This window comes from Azolla caroliniana, unplaced genomic scaffold (genome assembly GCF_043228905.1).
Source record: "Azolla caroliniana isolate FFs.n. ecotype wild unplaced genomic scaffold, voAzoCaro1.0.p SCAF_1, whole genome shotgun sequence".
Classification (NCBI taxonomy): Eukaryota; Viridiplantae; Streptophyta; class Polypodiopsida; order Salviniales; family Salviniaceae; genus Azolla; species Azolla caroliniana.
In genome coordinates, this window is record NW_028230436.1 from 11,802,377 (window position 1) to 11,817,123 (window position 14,747).

The window sequence follows — 14,747 nt, forward strand, 5'->3', positions numbered from 1 at the left end:
TGGGCCAATTGAGCTCCCTTGGGGATTGACCTCCCCATCGTAAATCCAAGGTACTTGAAAGTCGTCCCACTAGGGACCCACGTAAAATCGGCATGGGGTTGCCATCTTGGTGTCTCCTGTTCGCTGAACCATAGACCTTGGGTTTTATTCCAATTGATCTTGGCACCAGCCGCTTGACAAAAGTCCTCAACAAGATGTTCAGCCCGCTGTAAATTCTCCTCATCACCTTGCAAGAAAAGAACCGTATCGTCGGCATATTCAGATAACAGCAAATCTTCAGTCGCATTGGGGATGGGCAATCCCCGCAACCCGCTAGTTGGTGCTTGTAAGTAGGCGGAGAAAGCCTCGGTTATAAAGAGATAGAGATATGGGGCTAGGGGACAACCTTGCCTCACTGAGCGTTGTAGTTGGAAGGCGGGTCCCCTAGATCCAGCCATCAGCACGCTACTCGTAGCTGTCCGATAGAGTGCAGAAGTGCAATTCCTCCATTTTTGAGGTAGGCCCAAAGCTCTCATCACATTTTCCAAGAAGGGCCATAACACTCTATCGTAGGCCTTCTCAAAGTCTAGCATCAGAATAGCCGAGCTCGATACGGAGCACCCGGCCAATGCCATAGCTTCCCAAAGAAGCAACACATTATCAAAGATACACCTGTTCTTGACAAACCCAGTTTGATTGTCGTGTATGATGTCCGGTAAGAAGCTTGCTAATCGTTGAGCAAGGACTTTAGCGAGTATCTTGTATGCCGTGTTAAGGATCGTGATTGGACGCCATTGGCGCAACTCTAGGCTTCGCTCTTGGGATTTGGGGATGAGATATATCATCCCCTCAGCCAGACCATTCGGCATCTTTCCTGAGGACCAAATCTCTTGGAACCCGGCTTCCAAGGACGGGATAACACATTCCCAATGAATCTCGAAGAAATCCCGTGAGAGACCATCGGGACCGGGGCATGCACCCCTTCGCAATCCCCTAAGTGCCTCCGAGAGCTCTAAACGAGAGATGGGACTATCGAGCACAACTTCCATCTCTTGGGTTACCTTGGGGTGAATGCAAGACATCACTCGATCAGCCAGCTCCGAGTTTTGCCGCACATGCGTAGGTGCGAGGAGGTCACGATAATATTGTGTTGCCATTTCCAGAACCTCAGTCTTGTCCTCCGTTATTGAGCCGTCTGGTTTTCGCAGCCCGTGTATACGTCCACCACCACCCTTGGGTGCCTTGTAGTGAAAGAAATGTCGGTTGACCTTGTCGTCTTTTCTAGCCCACCATGCTGCGTTTCTTCGAAACAGCATTCGGTTCTTCTCCAAAGTCCTTTCTTGTACCTTCATCTTTGCTTCCTCTAGTTTAGCTCTAGACCATTTGCAACCAGGGTCTACCTGTAACAGCCGTTGCGCTGCCGCAACGGCCTTCCTTAATTTTGTTTCAATGGCTCTAACCTGTTGGAGGGCGCGCTTGGTCTCTTGTTGTAAAAAGGAGGACGAGCGGGCCAATTTTTTCTGCAGATCTTCGCTGGCTGATTTACTGCCCATGGTGTCCTGCCATATACTCTGTAAACCGGCCTTCACCTCTTCACTCTTCATGATCTTTATGGGGATCTTTACATTGAGACTGCCCTTGCTATCGTTGGGTGGGTTAAGGTCTAGTCTCACCGGTTGATGATCTGAAAAGGTAAGGCCTGCCAAGATAGCAAAGGAGCCCCCGAGCTCTTCGAGGGATGAGCTGATGTATATGCGGTCTAGCCGTGCAAGACTACCGCCCCTAGCATTCCCGGCGGCTCTAGAAAAGTGCAGCGAATGTGAGCTTCGCCTAAGGGAAGAGCCCCATGTATCCTTCACCCCGATTTTGCCAATTAGGAAAGCCCATGAATCCAGCTCCGCACCATAAATAGGCCTCTGGGTCCCTCCTTTCCTATCTCCCATGTGTTCAGTCATGTTGAAATCACCTGCCATTACCCAAGCCTCGACATTAGGTAATGTTGTCGCGAGCATCCTCCAAAAGATTGCTCTCTCGGAGGCTGAGTTAGGGGCATAAATGTTTAGCACCCCAATCTGTAGGCGATTCCATTTCAGAAGCACGTATAAGGCCCGACCCTCCACCAGCGTGCCAGATGATGTTACTTCGTATCGGGCCTTATCGCTGATCGAGATACAGACCCCTCCTCTTCGGTGGAGGTCACCCTGCGCAGCCGACCACCATGTGGTCCACCCACCCGACAAGGGGTTTACTAAGCTCTGAGTTCGCTCTTGCGAGAGGTGGTGTTCCTGCAAAAGCAATATGTCAATATGGCCCCCTATATTAAGGGGATTCAACTCCTCCTGAAGTCTTCTACACTCTTGGTGTTGTCGGCCTCCACCAAGGCCCTGTACATTCCACGTTAGGATCCTCATCCGAAAACGGTGACGTTGGCGCCCATGTTCGGGCCGATCTCCATGTCATGGGGCAAACTAACACCTGTTTCGGGGGGTATGGTCTCCACTGCAGGCTGCAAATCCCCTACAAGATTCTCAGCCGATCGTTCTCGACCCGCTTCAAATAGATCCCGCGATACATTTGTGCTCCGAAGCGGTGGCACAACTTGCACCCCTCTATCTAACAGAGTCGTCGCCAAACCAGGTGTTGGTCTTCCTATCTTACCCTTTTCTTTGTCCTTGAGCTTGCCCGTCCGGATCCACGATTTCACTAATCTGAGGCCATTACCACATTCCCGCTCCACCGGGAGGGGGGGCTGTGCCAGCTTCTCTTCCGGGGTGGACGGTACAAGTTGGGGTTGCATCTCCATCGGGGTGGAGAACACGAGTTCGGGCTCCCGCGGGGGAAGGCGTGAGGAGTCACACGGGGACAGCAATGCTGCCAGCGTTGCTGGGTCGCCATCCCCTAACCCTTGAAGAAGTGTAAATCTGTTGGTAGCTCTCACCTGTAGGTCGGGTGCCTTGGCACTCCCGGAGAGGATCTTTACTCGTTTCAAGGGTTGCTCGTCCACGCTTGCTGGTGACAAGGTGGCAGGACTTCTTTCAAGGGGGAGGTCATGAAAGAGGGCGGGAGAGGAGGCACCTAGGCCTCCAAGTTTCCCCTTCTTCTTAACGGGTAGCCAAGGAGCTTCTTCACCCTTGGATGTCCCGACTTTGCCCGAGGGTCGTGGTCCCGAGCTTCCCTTTCCAATCTTACGAGGACACTCCTTAGCTAGGTGTCCTGTCTGTTTGCAAATGAAACACTGCCCCGGGAGTCCCTCAAAAACCACTTTTACCACTGTGAGGCCTAACTCCTCAGAGTAGAGTCTAATCCTTGATGGAAGTCCATGGAGGGAAGGCACCAAGATACGCAACTTGGGCACCTCTGCGACTGTGTCTGCCATTGACGCTTTTTGAGGGCATATCATTCCTACTTGTTCGCCAAAAAGAGGGAGCAGATGGTACAAATGTGGAGGGAGGCCAGGAAATGTTGCGGTGATCACCCTAGGGTTGTTGAGTTTCCGTAACTCTTCGATCGGATTGAACCCTGGTGACCATGGTTGGAGCAACACCTTGCCGTACTTCAGTTCGAGTACCTTGAGCTCGACCAATGGCTGCGCCAGCGAGTCATTACCTAATTCAATGTGGAAGAAGTTTTTCCCTAAACCCCTGACACTCTTGATTACCGGCATGTTCTCCAACACAGCCACCTGAAACATGTCCCGAACCATGCCCCGACTTGGTCTACCTGCCAGAAACCTACATACGAAGGAGGTACGCCGTAGGCGTTCGATTTCTTCCGCTAAGACACGGTTAGCCTCAGGGGACAGGGTAATGGCGAGATCTGATCCATCTTCTTCATCGAGCAAATTGGGCGCTGGTGGAAGCTCGATTCCTCCCATCAAAGCGAGTTATGTGTCTTGCGAGCCTAGGTTGTATGTGTTGTTCTTCCCTTCCCCCTTTGTTTTGTGTTCTTTTTTTTTGTGTGTTACTTTGCGTTTTCTGGTTGGGGGAGGGAGGGAGGATTGTGTGTGAGAGTACCTGGACAGCAATTGGCGTTGTGCTCCTCCTCTTTCTCTGTTGGACAGCGCGCGTGTTCCTCAGTGTGCACCTACTCCTGCTCCTGCACGCCTTTTCCTGTTGCTCCCACTCCACGCTCTGCTGCGTTTGCTCCCGCCAACGCGCTGCTGCTTATTACCTGCAGTTCTCCAGTGTGACGGCTTGGACAGCAGTTGGCGCCTCTGGCTCTGTTGGGTAGCGCGCGCGTTCCTCAGCGTGCACCCGCTCCTGCTCCTTCACGCCATTTTTGATTTTATCTTACAACATTTGTTGACACTTCTTTTAAGTATCATTAGAATGTGTGCTTTGCTTCTTCCATAATAAAAGCATTAACTCGTAGAGAGCTATCATCCACAAAACTTACTAAATAAAACACCCGAACTATTATCTTTAGATGTCAATTAATTTTCAATGCTACAAAATACCTCTTTAGGGAGATAGTCATAAACATAAAATGTTGATGGCAATTAAAGATTCTCACAAAATCGCTAGGACATGTGATAAATTTTTTGTTGAATAGGCATATAAACATGCCAAATTTTGTGTATTTACCATTTTCATTAAGTTTTTTAGTTTCCATTGTCGTAGACACACACATGTAAAGTAGGAATGCTTGAAAGGCATGCGTATCTATGCCTCCTTTTTCAAGGGTTGTAGGCAAATATAATTGCCTATTAGAATTATGTGATCCAAACTTGCCTGAAAGGTATGTAGATGTTCACGTATTTATAATCGAGAAGGTGTGGGTGTTTTAGGACTCATAGGTACATGGTGCACCCATGAGAAAAGTTCAAATAATAGTAAGCATAATTACTATCCCTTTAAACATTTTTGGCCTTCTAGGCTTTAAGGTACCCACAATGAAGTTTATGCACATTTACACCAGTTTAAAATTTTTTTAGGCTGCATTGGCAATAAAGAAAATTTGTACACCATCTTCCTCTTCAATCTAGGAAAGTAAAGGAGCAAAAATTTCCTCACTCATGGTGCAAAATTTGAATGCAAAAGCAAGACCTTAGCAATTGAAGTTTAACCAACTCCCTACTTGATCGATGCCATTATTGAGATATACTCGCATCAATTGTAAGACTCAATGAATATGACTTTACATGAGCTTTCGAAACTCTAAAAATACTACAATCATCTCAAATCTCGTGTTGTGAATATGCAAATGGATTCTAGGTCTAAGAGCACCACTATAGCGAGCCTTCTTAGGAATTTTTTTTTGACATAGTTATTTGTAGTTGGTTGGGTCATTGGGAACCTCCTTTTTTGCTCCGTCCTAATGGTTTGAAAATTTCTTATATCACTAAATGCATACTTGTTCCATGTGCATAAAACAAGAGAAAGGGGCAACAAAAGATAATTGTCATTAGCTTGACCAAAACTCGAGAACTTCTAAATTCAAGCACAAAAAAGCAAAACTTTCAACAAAAAAGTCATATCCTTGACATTGTTGAAGGTCACACAAACAATTAATGAAAATTTCCAAGTTGTTTGCCCAAAAATTTAGTTGAAACTAGTGATTTGCAAATCAAACATGTCTACGAATCTCCAAGGCATTTCTAGTTTGATACTCGTATCTCACACAATTCTATTGACATTCACTCGATACAAATTTTGGAACTTTGAACAAACATAAGTGATCAAACTACTAAAGTTCACATAGAGGATTTAAGAATACAATTCAAGAATACTGCAATTTATCAATTATTGACCAAAGACTTTATAATTGTAATATTGGACACCTTTGAGGGTAATTTTTGTTGCGAAGCGTGGCTTCTAGCAATGACGTCACATTTCCTCTCTTATCAGTTGCCCACCACCTTGCTAACAAACCCTTGACCAACCCACATTACATTGCCCTACATTCACTGACTACACTTGACCAAACTAGCACTCGCCTTGGCCTACACAAATTTATTACCTCCATCTAGGCTTTCCTTCACAAAAAGAGCATGTCATACCCCTACATCAAGGACACCGATGAAGTTGATGCAAAGGCACATCTAATTGCTTTTCCCATGATATGGCATGCAAACCATGTTCCCCAATGTTTCAGCCTTACGAAGACTTGAGCATCAAAAATTGCCGAGTTCAGCCTTTCATTGGATCACTATTTGCCTTGTCAACTTCTAGACTTTCAATGTGATGCGCACAAACTTTTTATGAATGTTGCGAGGTTGCATCTCCCTAAAGGAAACCCACCGACTCTTCTATGTGGTTTATTGAGAACCCAACGAGGGTTTGTTGGAGTTCATTATCAAGTCCCCATAATTTTTATGCAAGCTATGTGTTGCCCACATGACAATGATCTTGACAAAACCTTCATCTGGGCTCCTTAGGAGCTCCTACGTACAATGATCAACGTAATTGATTTCTTGGCCTCAGCCTTTCATGGTGTGATTAACCATGTCCTAGATATGGATCATATACAAATTAGCCATGCCCTCCACACGACTAACATTCAACAAACATTGCCAACGAATGAAGACACCAACTTTTGCAATGTTTGTCAATGTAAAATTTACCTCAATGTTAGCCACTCGGCCATTGATTGCACTTTTTGTATCTAATGTGCTCTTTGTCACTTGTGTGCACACTGCCAAACTTGTTAGATACTTTATGTACAATGTAAAGCAAAAGCACACAATGTGGTAGTGAATGCTAGTTTCTTTAGAGTAATTAGAAGAGAGGTGGTTGAGTTGGATAAAGTCCACTGTGTGCCTAGGTTGATGAAGAGCTTGTTGCTGCTCAAACAACTAGACAAGATTAGATTCTTCTTGATGTTTATCATTGTCTCTATTGCAAGTATTGTGAAGAACCTATATGAGATATTGCCTTGAACCCTTGTCCAACTAGTTGATCCTTATAGTTTACGACCCTAATGTTCACAATGATAAAAAAGGGACAAGTTTGTAGTTTGTAAAATGTGAAAGAAGTATAAAATCGAATATATAAGCTTTATGCTTTGACTTCATTTTTGAGTTCTACCTTAAGCTTGTACTCCAAGCTTAAGCCTTACATTTCCATCTTAAACATTGAAACTCTTCTTTGTGTAGCTAGTAAGGAATAATGAGATATTATCAACAAAATGTGTGATTTCTAATTCTTTGCTTGATTTAACTTTAAACTTTAATGATTATGTCTAAGTTAAGTCCACACTCACCATTTTTATTATATCCAATAAGCTTAAGATACGAAGAACATGATTAAGAGGCTTGTTTAGGCAATCTCAAATCCCATGTTAGATACACTTATGACAATAACCATTAGCAAATTGTGTTGAATCACTACCACATTGGCACCTTTGTTGGGGAACAAAGGTGGACATCCACAAGTTTCTAGTAGAGCTTTTGTTAAGCTCCTGAAGCTTCAAGGCATCTTAAAAAGAAGAAGCCTAAATGATTAATTTTCTTCTCTTTTGTTATCCCTTAAATTCCAATTATTTTCACTTGTTTGTTAATCTTCTGTTGTTTGAATTGCATTATGGGGTTCTTTTAGCTTATACACTTGAGTAGTGGTGATCCAAGGGTTTCCAATATCTGAAGGATATTTGAGACATGTTCAATATGATTAAGAGAAATATCTTATCCACTATGGATAATGCGACATTTTCACCAACAAGAAACATCCTCCTTGATCCTTTGAGATAAGAGAACCAATGGGTATTTGTTGATTAATCTTATTGGTTTTGTTACTAAGTTGCCTAAACTATCACTGAGATATTGTGGTTCATGGATTACAAAGAAGATAGACAAGGTAGCTCATAACCTAGATTTACCCATCAAATAATCATACTCAATGAATCCACATATGAAAACCAAGTTGGACTAATATATACATTTACATTGTATTGTTTCCTAAATCCTAATTGTCAATGCATTTGAGAATTTCTAATATAAGCTTTGATATTCACTATGCCTTAACGTAGAATATTCCCCATGGGTAGGACCTTTGAGAGATTTGAACTACATTTTATTCTATTATCCATATCCATAGCCAAAGAAGTGGGTTTTGCATAGGTGTTTCACAGTTGATTCTGGAACCATGAAATTCATTAAATGATTCCATGCCATAAAGAAAATTATGTTTCTACCAGCCAGAAGATATCATTATTTTGCAAGTCCATTCACAACTGGATAAACATCCCATCTACTTCTTTCATCCAAGCCATTTGATGTTTACAGTTATGGTAGAGTCTCAGCTAAACATGAATATGTACAATCTACACAACAAACTCTTAACCAAGTTCAGAAGCTCAAACTTAACATAGGGCAAATGGCCACTTACATTCAAGTTTCTCTCCTTGACTAGCAATTAAGGTTTATTACTTTTTCTCACACACTCTATACAGTGTAAATGACCACTCATGAGGTTCTCTCCTTAACAAGGACTCAAGGAATTTTCTTTTTCTCCTCGATTGTTGAGCCAGGTTGAATCCATAACCAACCACCTGCAACAAGCGCAGTTACACCTGCCAGGACAGCGAAATTCTTGGAGGAATCTGATGCTGATTCTGGAATTGAATAAGAGCCTGATCCTGATGTAGAACTACCCACAATTGGTTCCTCATGTTTGGCTCCCTGTCATTCATTGTAAATATTTTAGAACACAATACTTTGATTGATATCTAGACGAAATTGGTAATAAAAAGGATACCTTCTTTGCTTTTTCAAGCTTCTCTTTCTCCATTTTCTGCCAAATGAAATATGATGAACTAGTTAGTCTAAAATAAATGTGTTTGTGCTAACATTTTAAGTAAATTCGGTGATAAATTTCTTTAAAATTTATTGAGGTATGTCTAAAATGTACGAAACTTTTGAACTCCTCAAGAAAAAAATTTATTGAGGTATGTCTACGGTAGCAAACTTCTATTCAAAGATAGTCTAGACACTCAAAGATAATCTCAACTCTATGCAGAATGGTGTCCCTCTGTTTGACTGCGACGATTTGTTGTGACTCCACCAAATTTAAGTTTTCTAGCAAACATTAAGAATGTTGTAGAATGTAAAACCTAGCAAACACTTATTAACTTTTCCTATCGTAGTAAACATTGATTCCAGGGGGGGTTATCTAGACAATTCTGTCCAGGGAAAAATGCAAATATTTTCAGATGGTAGCAATATTTGGTTCCATGGATGATATAGAATAGATTTTTTATGATCCACAAGAAGCCTAGATTTGACCTATGGAACCAAATAAACCTATCATCTTTGTGAATCCTTTCTAATATGGGGGGAACTACTCTATAATAAATACTCTCTATGTGAGAATAATACACAGATGTATGTGCTCACATTTCTTGAGGAGATTTGATTATGATGCTTAAATGATCATGCCTACCTAATAAGTCATCATACTTATCACGAATTACCTTACATGTTGAGGGTTAGAAATATTGAGAATCAAGTGGATAGGCATATAGAGTTACAATCACAGAGATGTATATATGTGGCAATACAAAATTTCTATTAAATATGAGAGTAGCTCACAATGGCAGTCCTCCCGTGCACTCACATCTTATAGATGGTAGCCATCTCAACGACAGTCTGGTTTCAACGTTTGACAATGCCATTCTGTTCTGGGGTGTAAGCGGTTGTGAGTTGGTGCTTAATGCTATTCTCATTGCAGTACTCACAGAATTCTACCTATAAGAATTATCCACCCTGATCAGAGAATAATTCTTCACCAACTTTCCCAACTTTCCAGATTCCCGCTCAACAAACTTACGCCATCTTTTGAAGTTGCTAAAAGCTTCACAGTTCTTCTGAAGGAACTAAACCCACATCTTTCAACTAAAGTTGTTGACTACTAGCCTATAGTAGAGTCAGCCATTTTTCCAGAGAGGTCGACATGTATCAGCTCTAGAGGAGACTTTGTCTGATTTCGACTCTCTTTTGGAGTGGTTGATCTTTATTGCTTTCCCATCACCCATATGACTTAAGTCAGATAGGGTTTGCAACCCAACTATCATATTCAATTTCTTCATCTCCTTCAATACAGAAACACTTAGATGCCCAAATCTCTCACGCTACTGCTTCGTGTTGGTACACTGGACGGTAGCAATTGTAAGCGCATTCAGCTCATAGGGATTGTTGCGCCTTACTACGACCTTGCAAGAGAATCTATTATCTCTGCACCCGACTTCTTGAATCGAACATCAAGGCTGTTATCAATCAATGCAGAAACAGATAGTAGATTCTTCAAATCCGGCACATACAACACTTCAGAGATATGCTTTCTCTCACCAGTTGTTGTTTTGAGGGAGACAGCTCCCTGTTCTCTTGCTAGACATCGAGCATTGTTCTTGACCACAACATTCACGGGCTCTTGAAGAGATGTCCAAGAGTTGTACCAGTCAAGATTGTTGGTCATATGTCGGGATGCTCCAATATCGAGAATCCACGAGTTGTTAATGATTTGAGTGTCGATTGAAGAGCACAATTCTTCAGTCGTGATCTGCAACTCAAGCTCATTCATATAATTGTTGGCTGACTCGGGCTTTCTCCAAGAAGTCTTATCGGATCCGTTCTTCTCACCTACCATCTTCTTCCAACAATCCTTGATAGTGTGACCCTTGTTGTCACAGTAGAAGCATGTTCCACTAAACTTCTTCTTCTTCGGTATCCTCTTCACATTGTTCAAATTGGGTGTCCCTTTACCCTTATTCTCAGCAACAAATGTCAAATCTTCCCTTCCTTCTCGTCTTCAGATGAAGCTCCTCTTCAAGGAATATAGCACTCAGTTTGTCAAATTTCAAAGGAGTGGGTCAAACCTAAGTGTTTAATGTTGTCACAATGCCATCATACCTAGAGGGAATTACTCAAACGCAATGATGAGCCATATCCTCTGGAGAGACAGCTACACCAACGGCAGCCAGCTGACATTGAAGATCCTTAATCCTTTTTACAAAGGGTTCCACTTTATCTCCATTAATGAGCTACTCTGCAGCAAGTTGATTTTCGAGGTTTTGTATCCTTGTATAGTTTCTAGTTTCATACTGGCTGGCCAGTATGCTTCAAGCTTCATGTGCCTTGGTCATACCTTGCACTAATGTTAGTATGGAATCAGATAAACCAGTGACTGGTACATAGCGCATCAGTACTCCTCTTTCAGGCTTGAAGTAGGTCAGCATTTGGAGGGATTGTGTGGTTCGAGGGTATCATGGGCTTAGTGTCTCCTCCCATGGGTCCCATGATTGTCTCCAACAACTCATAGGAATCCAATGAACTTCCATAGAGTGTAGATGGTGCCATCTAGCTTTCCGTCAAACATTGTAGGAAGGCAAATGTGCAGTGGAGCACTGCAACATTCGTGGACAAGGCCATTGATACTCTCTCTCTCTCTCTACAACACTGTGGCGCTAACAAAACTATCCATATAATCTTAATCTAAACCACTGTCTCAGCTCTGATACCATGTTAGAAATGTTGAGAATCGACTAGATAGGCATATAGAGTTACACTCACAGAGATGTATATATGTGGCAATACGACTTATATACATATGAAAGTAGCTTACAATGGTAGTCCTCCTGTGCACTCACACCTAAGAGCTTAGATGGGACCTGGACTAGCAGGCCACAAAGTTAGTTGACGCAAATAATAATCACATCAGTTGTGTAAGATAAAAGAGGGTGGATATTTATATTTTGTTTTTGGTCTTATTCTTCACATTAAATGGGAAAGTCAATTGATAGTAGTGGAGGTATTCTTTTTCTGACAGCTGGCTTGTCATTTAATACAAGCTCATGCTAGATAGTGCTTAGCTTAAAGTCAATGGCACATACTTCAAGACTAAGTACATATTAGCCAACCATGGAGAATATTCTTCTAGTCGAACTGACTAGTCAATCCCATAACCCTGCTTCCCGCTTTCCTAAATACATTCTGTCCTACTCATCTCAGTTTCCCACATCGACAACTCATCGACTCATATGGTCAGGTTGCACAATAGATACTACACATTTGGGTGCTATCACAGAATGTGCACTCTAGGAATACATGTAGGGATAAACTGAGAACTTGGGTATGATCAATGGCTATATCTAACATTGAGCATGCGAGAGGTGATATTCATCATCCACTAGGTTTCATTCCATAGGTTGCATATCTTCATACTTGAGTGATGATGCCATGATGTTACCCGTCAACACCTAACTTGCATGAGCATGTTTGAAGTAGTGTTACGGATCTCCACGAGCCAAGGCTCATGGGGGCAGTAAGATGTGATTGGATAGATTCTAGCAGCTAAATGGATTCATTCACTGCGTGTAAGTTCAATGAACTTCCGTTATTGCTCCACTTAATATTAACCTACCTCCCAGGAAACCACATCCCTTCCACCTGAAGAGAATTCTGAAAGACTGTTGAATGAAGAACTAAAAAGGTTGAATTCATTCCAGGCAAATCAATCGTAGATGTCAAACAAACAGGACCGCTAAATAGCATTTAATATGTTTCATGACTGTATTGTAATGTCCTTTCGGACGAAACTGGCCTTCCATACTTTCCATGGGCAATAAATACACAAAGTTATACCAATTTGAAAATTTTCCGACCAGCAAGCCAAAACAAATCATATAGACAACCTCCTCTACATAGACATCATAACCCAACTCCAATGGGCTTGATCTAGCAACCACATTACAGACAACCTCTTGTCTGGAACAAAGGTTCAGAAGAATAGTGGGCATGGTCCCCGTTGCAGGAGTGATTGAATCTGGGCGTGCCTGTTCTCTTGGTGATTGAGCAAAGTTCAGACAACTGCCAACTACAATAGGTCCAGGATCACCTCACCCAGTCCAACCATGGTTGGAGATATCGACACAAGCAATAAATCTTGGACCCCATGGAATGTGGAACTCTTTTGTCAGCTAAAAGCACAGATGTCTACATGGCTTGCCTCACAAACTGCCATTGGAAGGCCAGGAAAAGTCGGCAATCAAGTAAGATAAACTCAATTTGTCATCATTAAAATTATTCCTCTGATTTTGCTTCTTTTGCTTGGAACAACTAGAGATACTTAGGATCTTTTTTCCTGGTTCTCATTTCATTACACACCTTAATGCTACTCTTAGCATTTGTACATTAAGACTCCACGAAGGATGTAAAGCTTGGGCAGTTTTATTCATAACTAATGGAATGACATTGTCTTATCCCATGTAAATAGGCTAAGTTATCTATACATGTAAATGCCATTATGAAAAAATTCTTTCTCTTAGCAACAAAACCTTTCCGAGACACAATTTACAAGCGAGTTATTTCTCAGAATTTTATCCCTGCAGAGGATAAAACATGGGCAGTTCTATTCATAACAAATGGAAGGGTCTTTTCTTATCCCATGCAAATAGGCTAATTCATCTATCTACGTTGACATTCCATAACGAAAAAAACCTTTCTCTTAGCTGCAGAGCCTTTACATAACTAATTTCTGAATGTCATTTTTCTAGGAATATTATCCCCTAAAAATACCAGATATACATATGTTCCAAGAATATGAATCCCTTCAAAAAACACTTGATACGGAAAAAGATATCACGTCCAAAACTGGCTGTGCTACTCGACACCTCCTTAGGTGATTTGGGAGGGGTACATGTTCAAACTGCACAATCCCTAGGCTTTTGACCTTCGGTAGCTTTAGGTTCATGACACATTTTCTTTCCAACTAATTGGTATATTAGCTTCAAAGCAGGAGAAAGAAAGTATTAACTGCACCAAAACATAATGGCATGCATGGAGAACTATAACCATTACATGCGCATTCAGTAATGTGGAACTAAAATTTTCAGACGGCCTTAAAATTAAATGCTTTATGGCATGCATGGGAGATGTATAATGAGCATGTATGTATTAAGAGATGTGCAATTGGAATCTTAACCGAAGTTTTCTTCGAGCATTGGCAGACACATAACAATGAGACAAGCAAAATCGTGATGGTAAAAAGAAGAGCTAAATGAACATGCTTTACATCACATCCTGTCCTATCCCATTGACATGTAACATTCCACGTACCGTATTGCATACTGCACAATGCATATCTAGGTCGCATATCACATCTTAATATACCTTAATATACATGGTTTCGGCGGCACGTTCTTCATCGGTGAGGACTTTCCCGTCACTGCTGAGAAATCTCGTCGAGAAAGAAGGGGCACGTATGGAATCCCATCGCTTCACAAAACCTCGCAACGCCATGGCTACCTCTGACAGCAGCACAGAAGGAAGAAGAAGAAGAAGGTCGACACGAACTGAACCGAAGAAAGAGCGCTACTGCCAAAGGTTCTAGTGGACAGAGAATATTTATTGCTGGTTTCACATTGCAGTATGTCCGTGTTTTGGCCGGACACATTTCCCATGTTGATGTGTCGCAATCTCGTTGGTCTCCGGTCTCCGTGGCGCACACTGGGTGGTTGTCAAGTTAAGTTATCCACCCCGATGTGGCGTAAACTTTATTGTATGGTGGTGATTCCCAGAAGTCCCCATACTACAAAACTCGATCCAATTGGCTCTGCGAAGTAAGGTTGGGTGGTTCGTAAGAATCCCCATGCTATATTGTGGTGCAAACTTGTTGACCATAGGAGGAAGCAAGCTTCAGTAGTTGTTGAAATCCCAAGTGTTTGTATGGCACGGTGTCGTAATGTGGCGTGCTTGAGAGTGGGAAAAATCGGCGAAAGGGGGGTCAAAATGTGCATGTGCAATGAGTGTGCACATAAAGGTGATTAATTGTGCATAT

At 42.2% G+C, this 14,747-nt stretch overlaps 1 protein-coding gene across 1 annotated transcript; it reads right to left on the reverse strand.

Moving 5' to 3' along the window:
- Positions 1-8,141: 8,141 nt before the first annotated feature.
- Positions 8,142-14,259, reverse strand: LOC147869000 (uncharacterized protein At2g27730, mitochondrial-like). The gene is made up of 3 exons (XM_087325656.1): positions 14,081-14,259; positions 8,673-8,708; positions 8,142-8,596 (listed from the first exon to the last, which is right to left on the reverse strand). Exons 1-3 carry the CDS (start codon positions 14,207-14,209, stop codon positions 8,408-8,410), a joined length of 354 nt encoding a protein of 117 aa, XP_087181782.1. The 5' UTR covers positions 14,210-14,259; the 3' UTR covers positions 8,142-8,407.
- Between the last annotated feature and the right edge of the window lie 488 nt (positions 14,260-14,747).

Coding starts and splice junctions, on each gene's coding strand:
- LOC147869000 (XM_087325656.1), bottom strand. CDS start 14,209: ATGGCGTTGCGAGGTTTTGTGAAGCGATGGGATTCCATACGTGCCCCT. Junction 8,709..14,080: donor CCGAAACCATGTATATTAAG/GTATATTAAGAT, acceptor TTCATTTGGCAG/AAAATGGAGAAAGAGAAGCT. Junction 8,597..8,672: donor AGCTTGAAAAAGCAAAGAAG/GTATCCTTTTTA, acceptor AATGAATGACAG/GGAGCCAAACATGAGGAACC.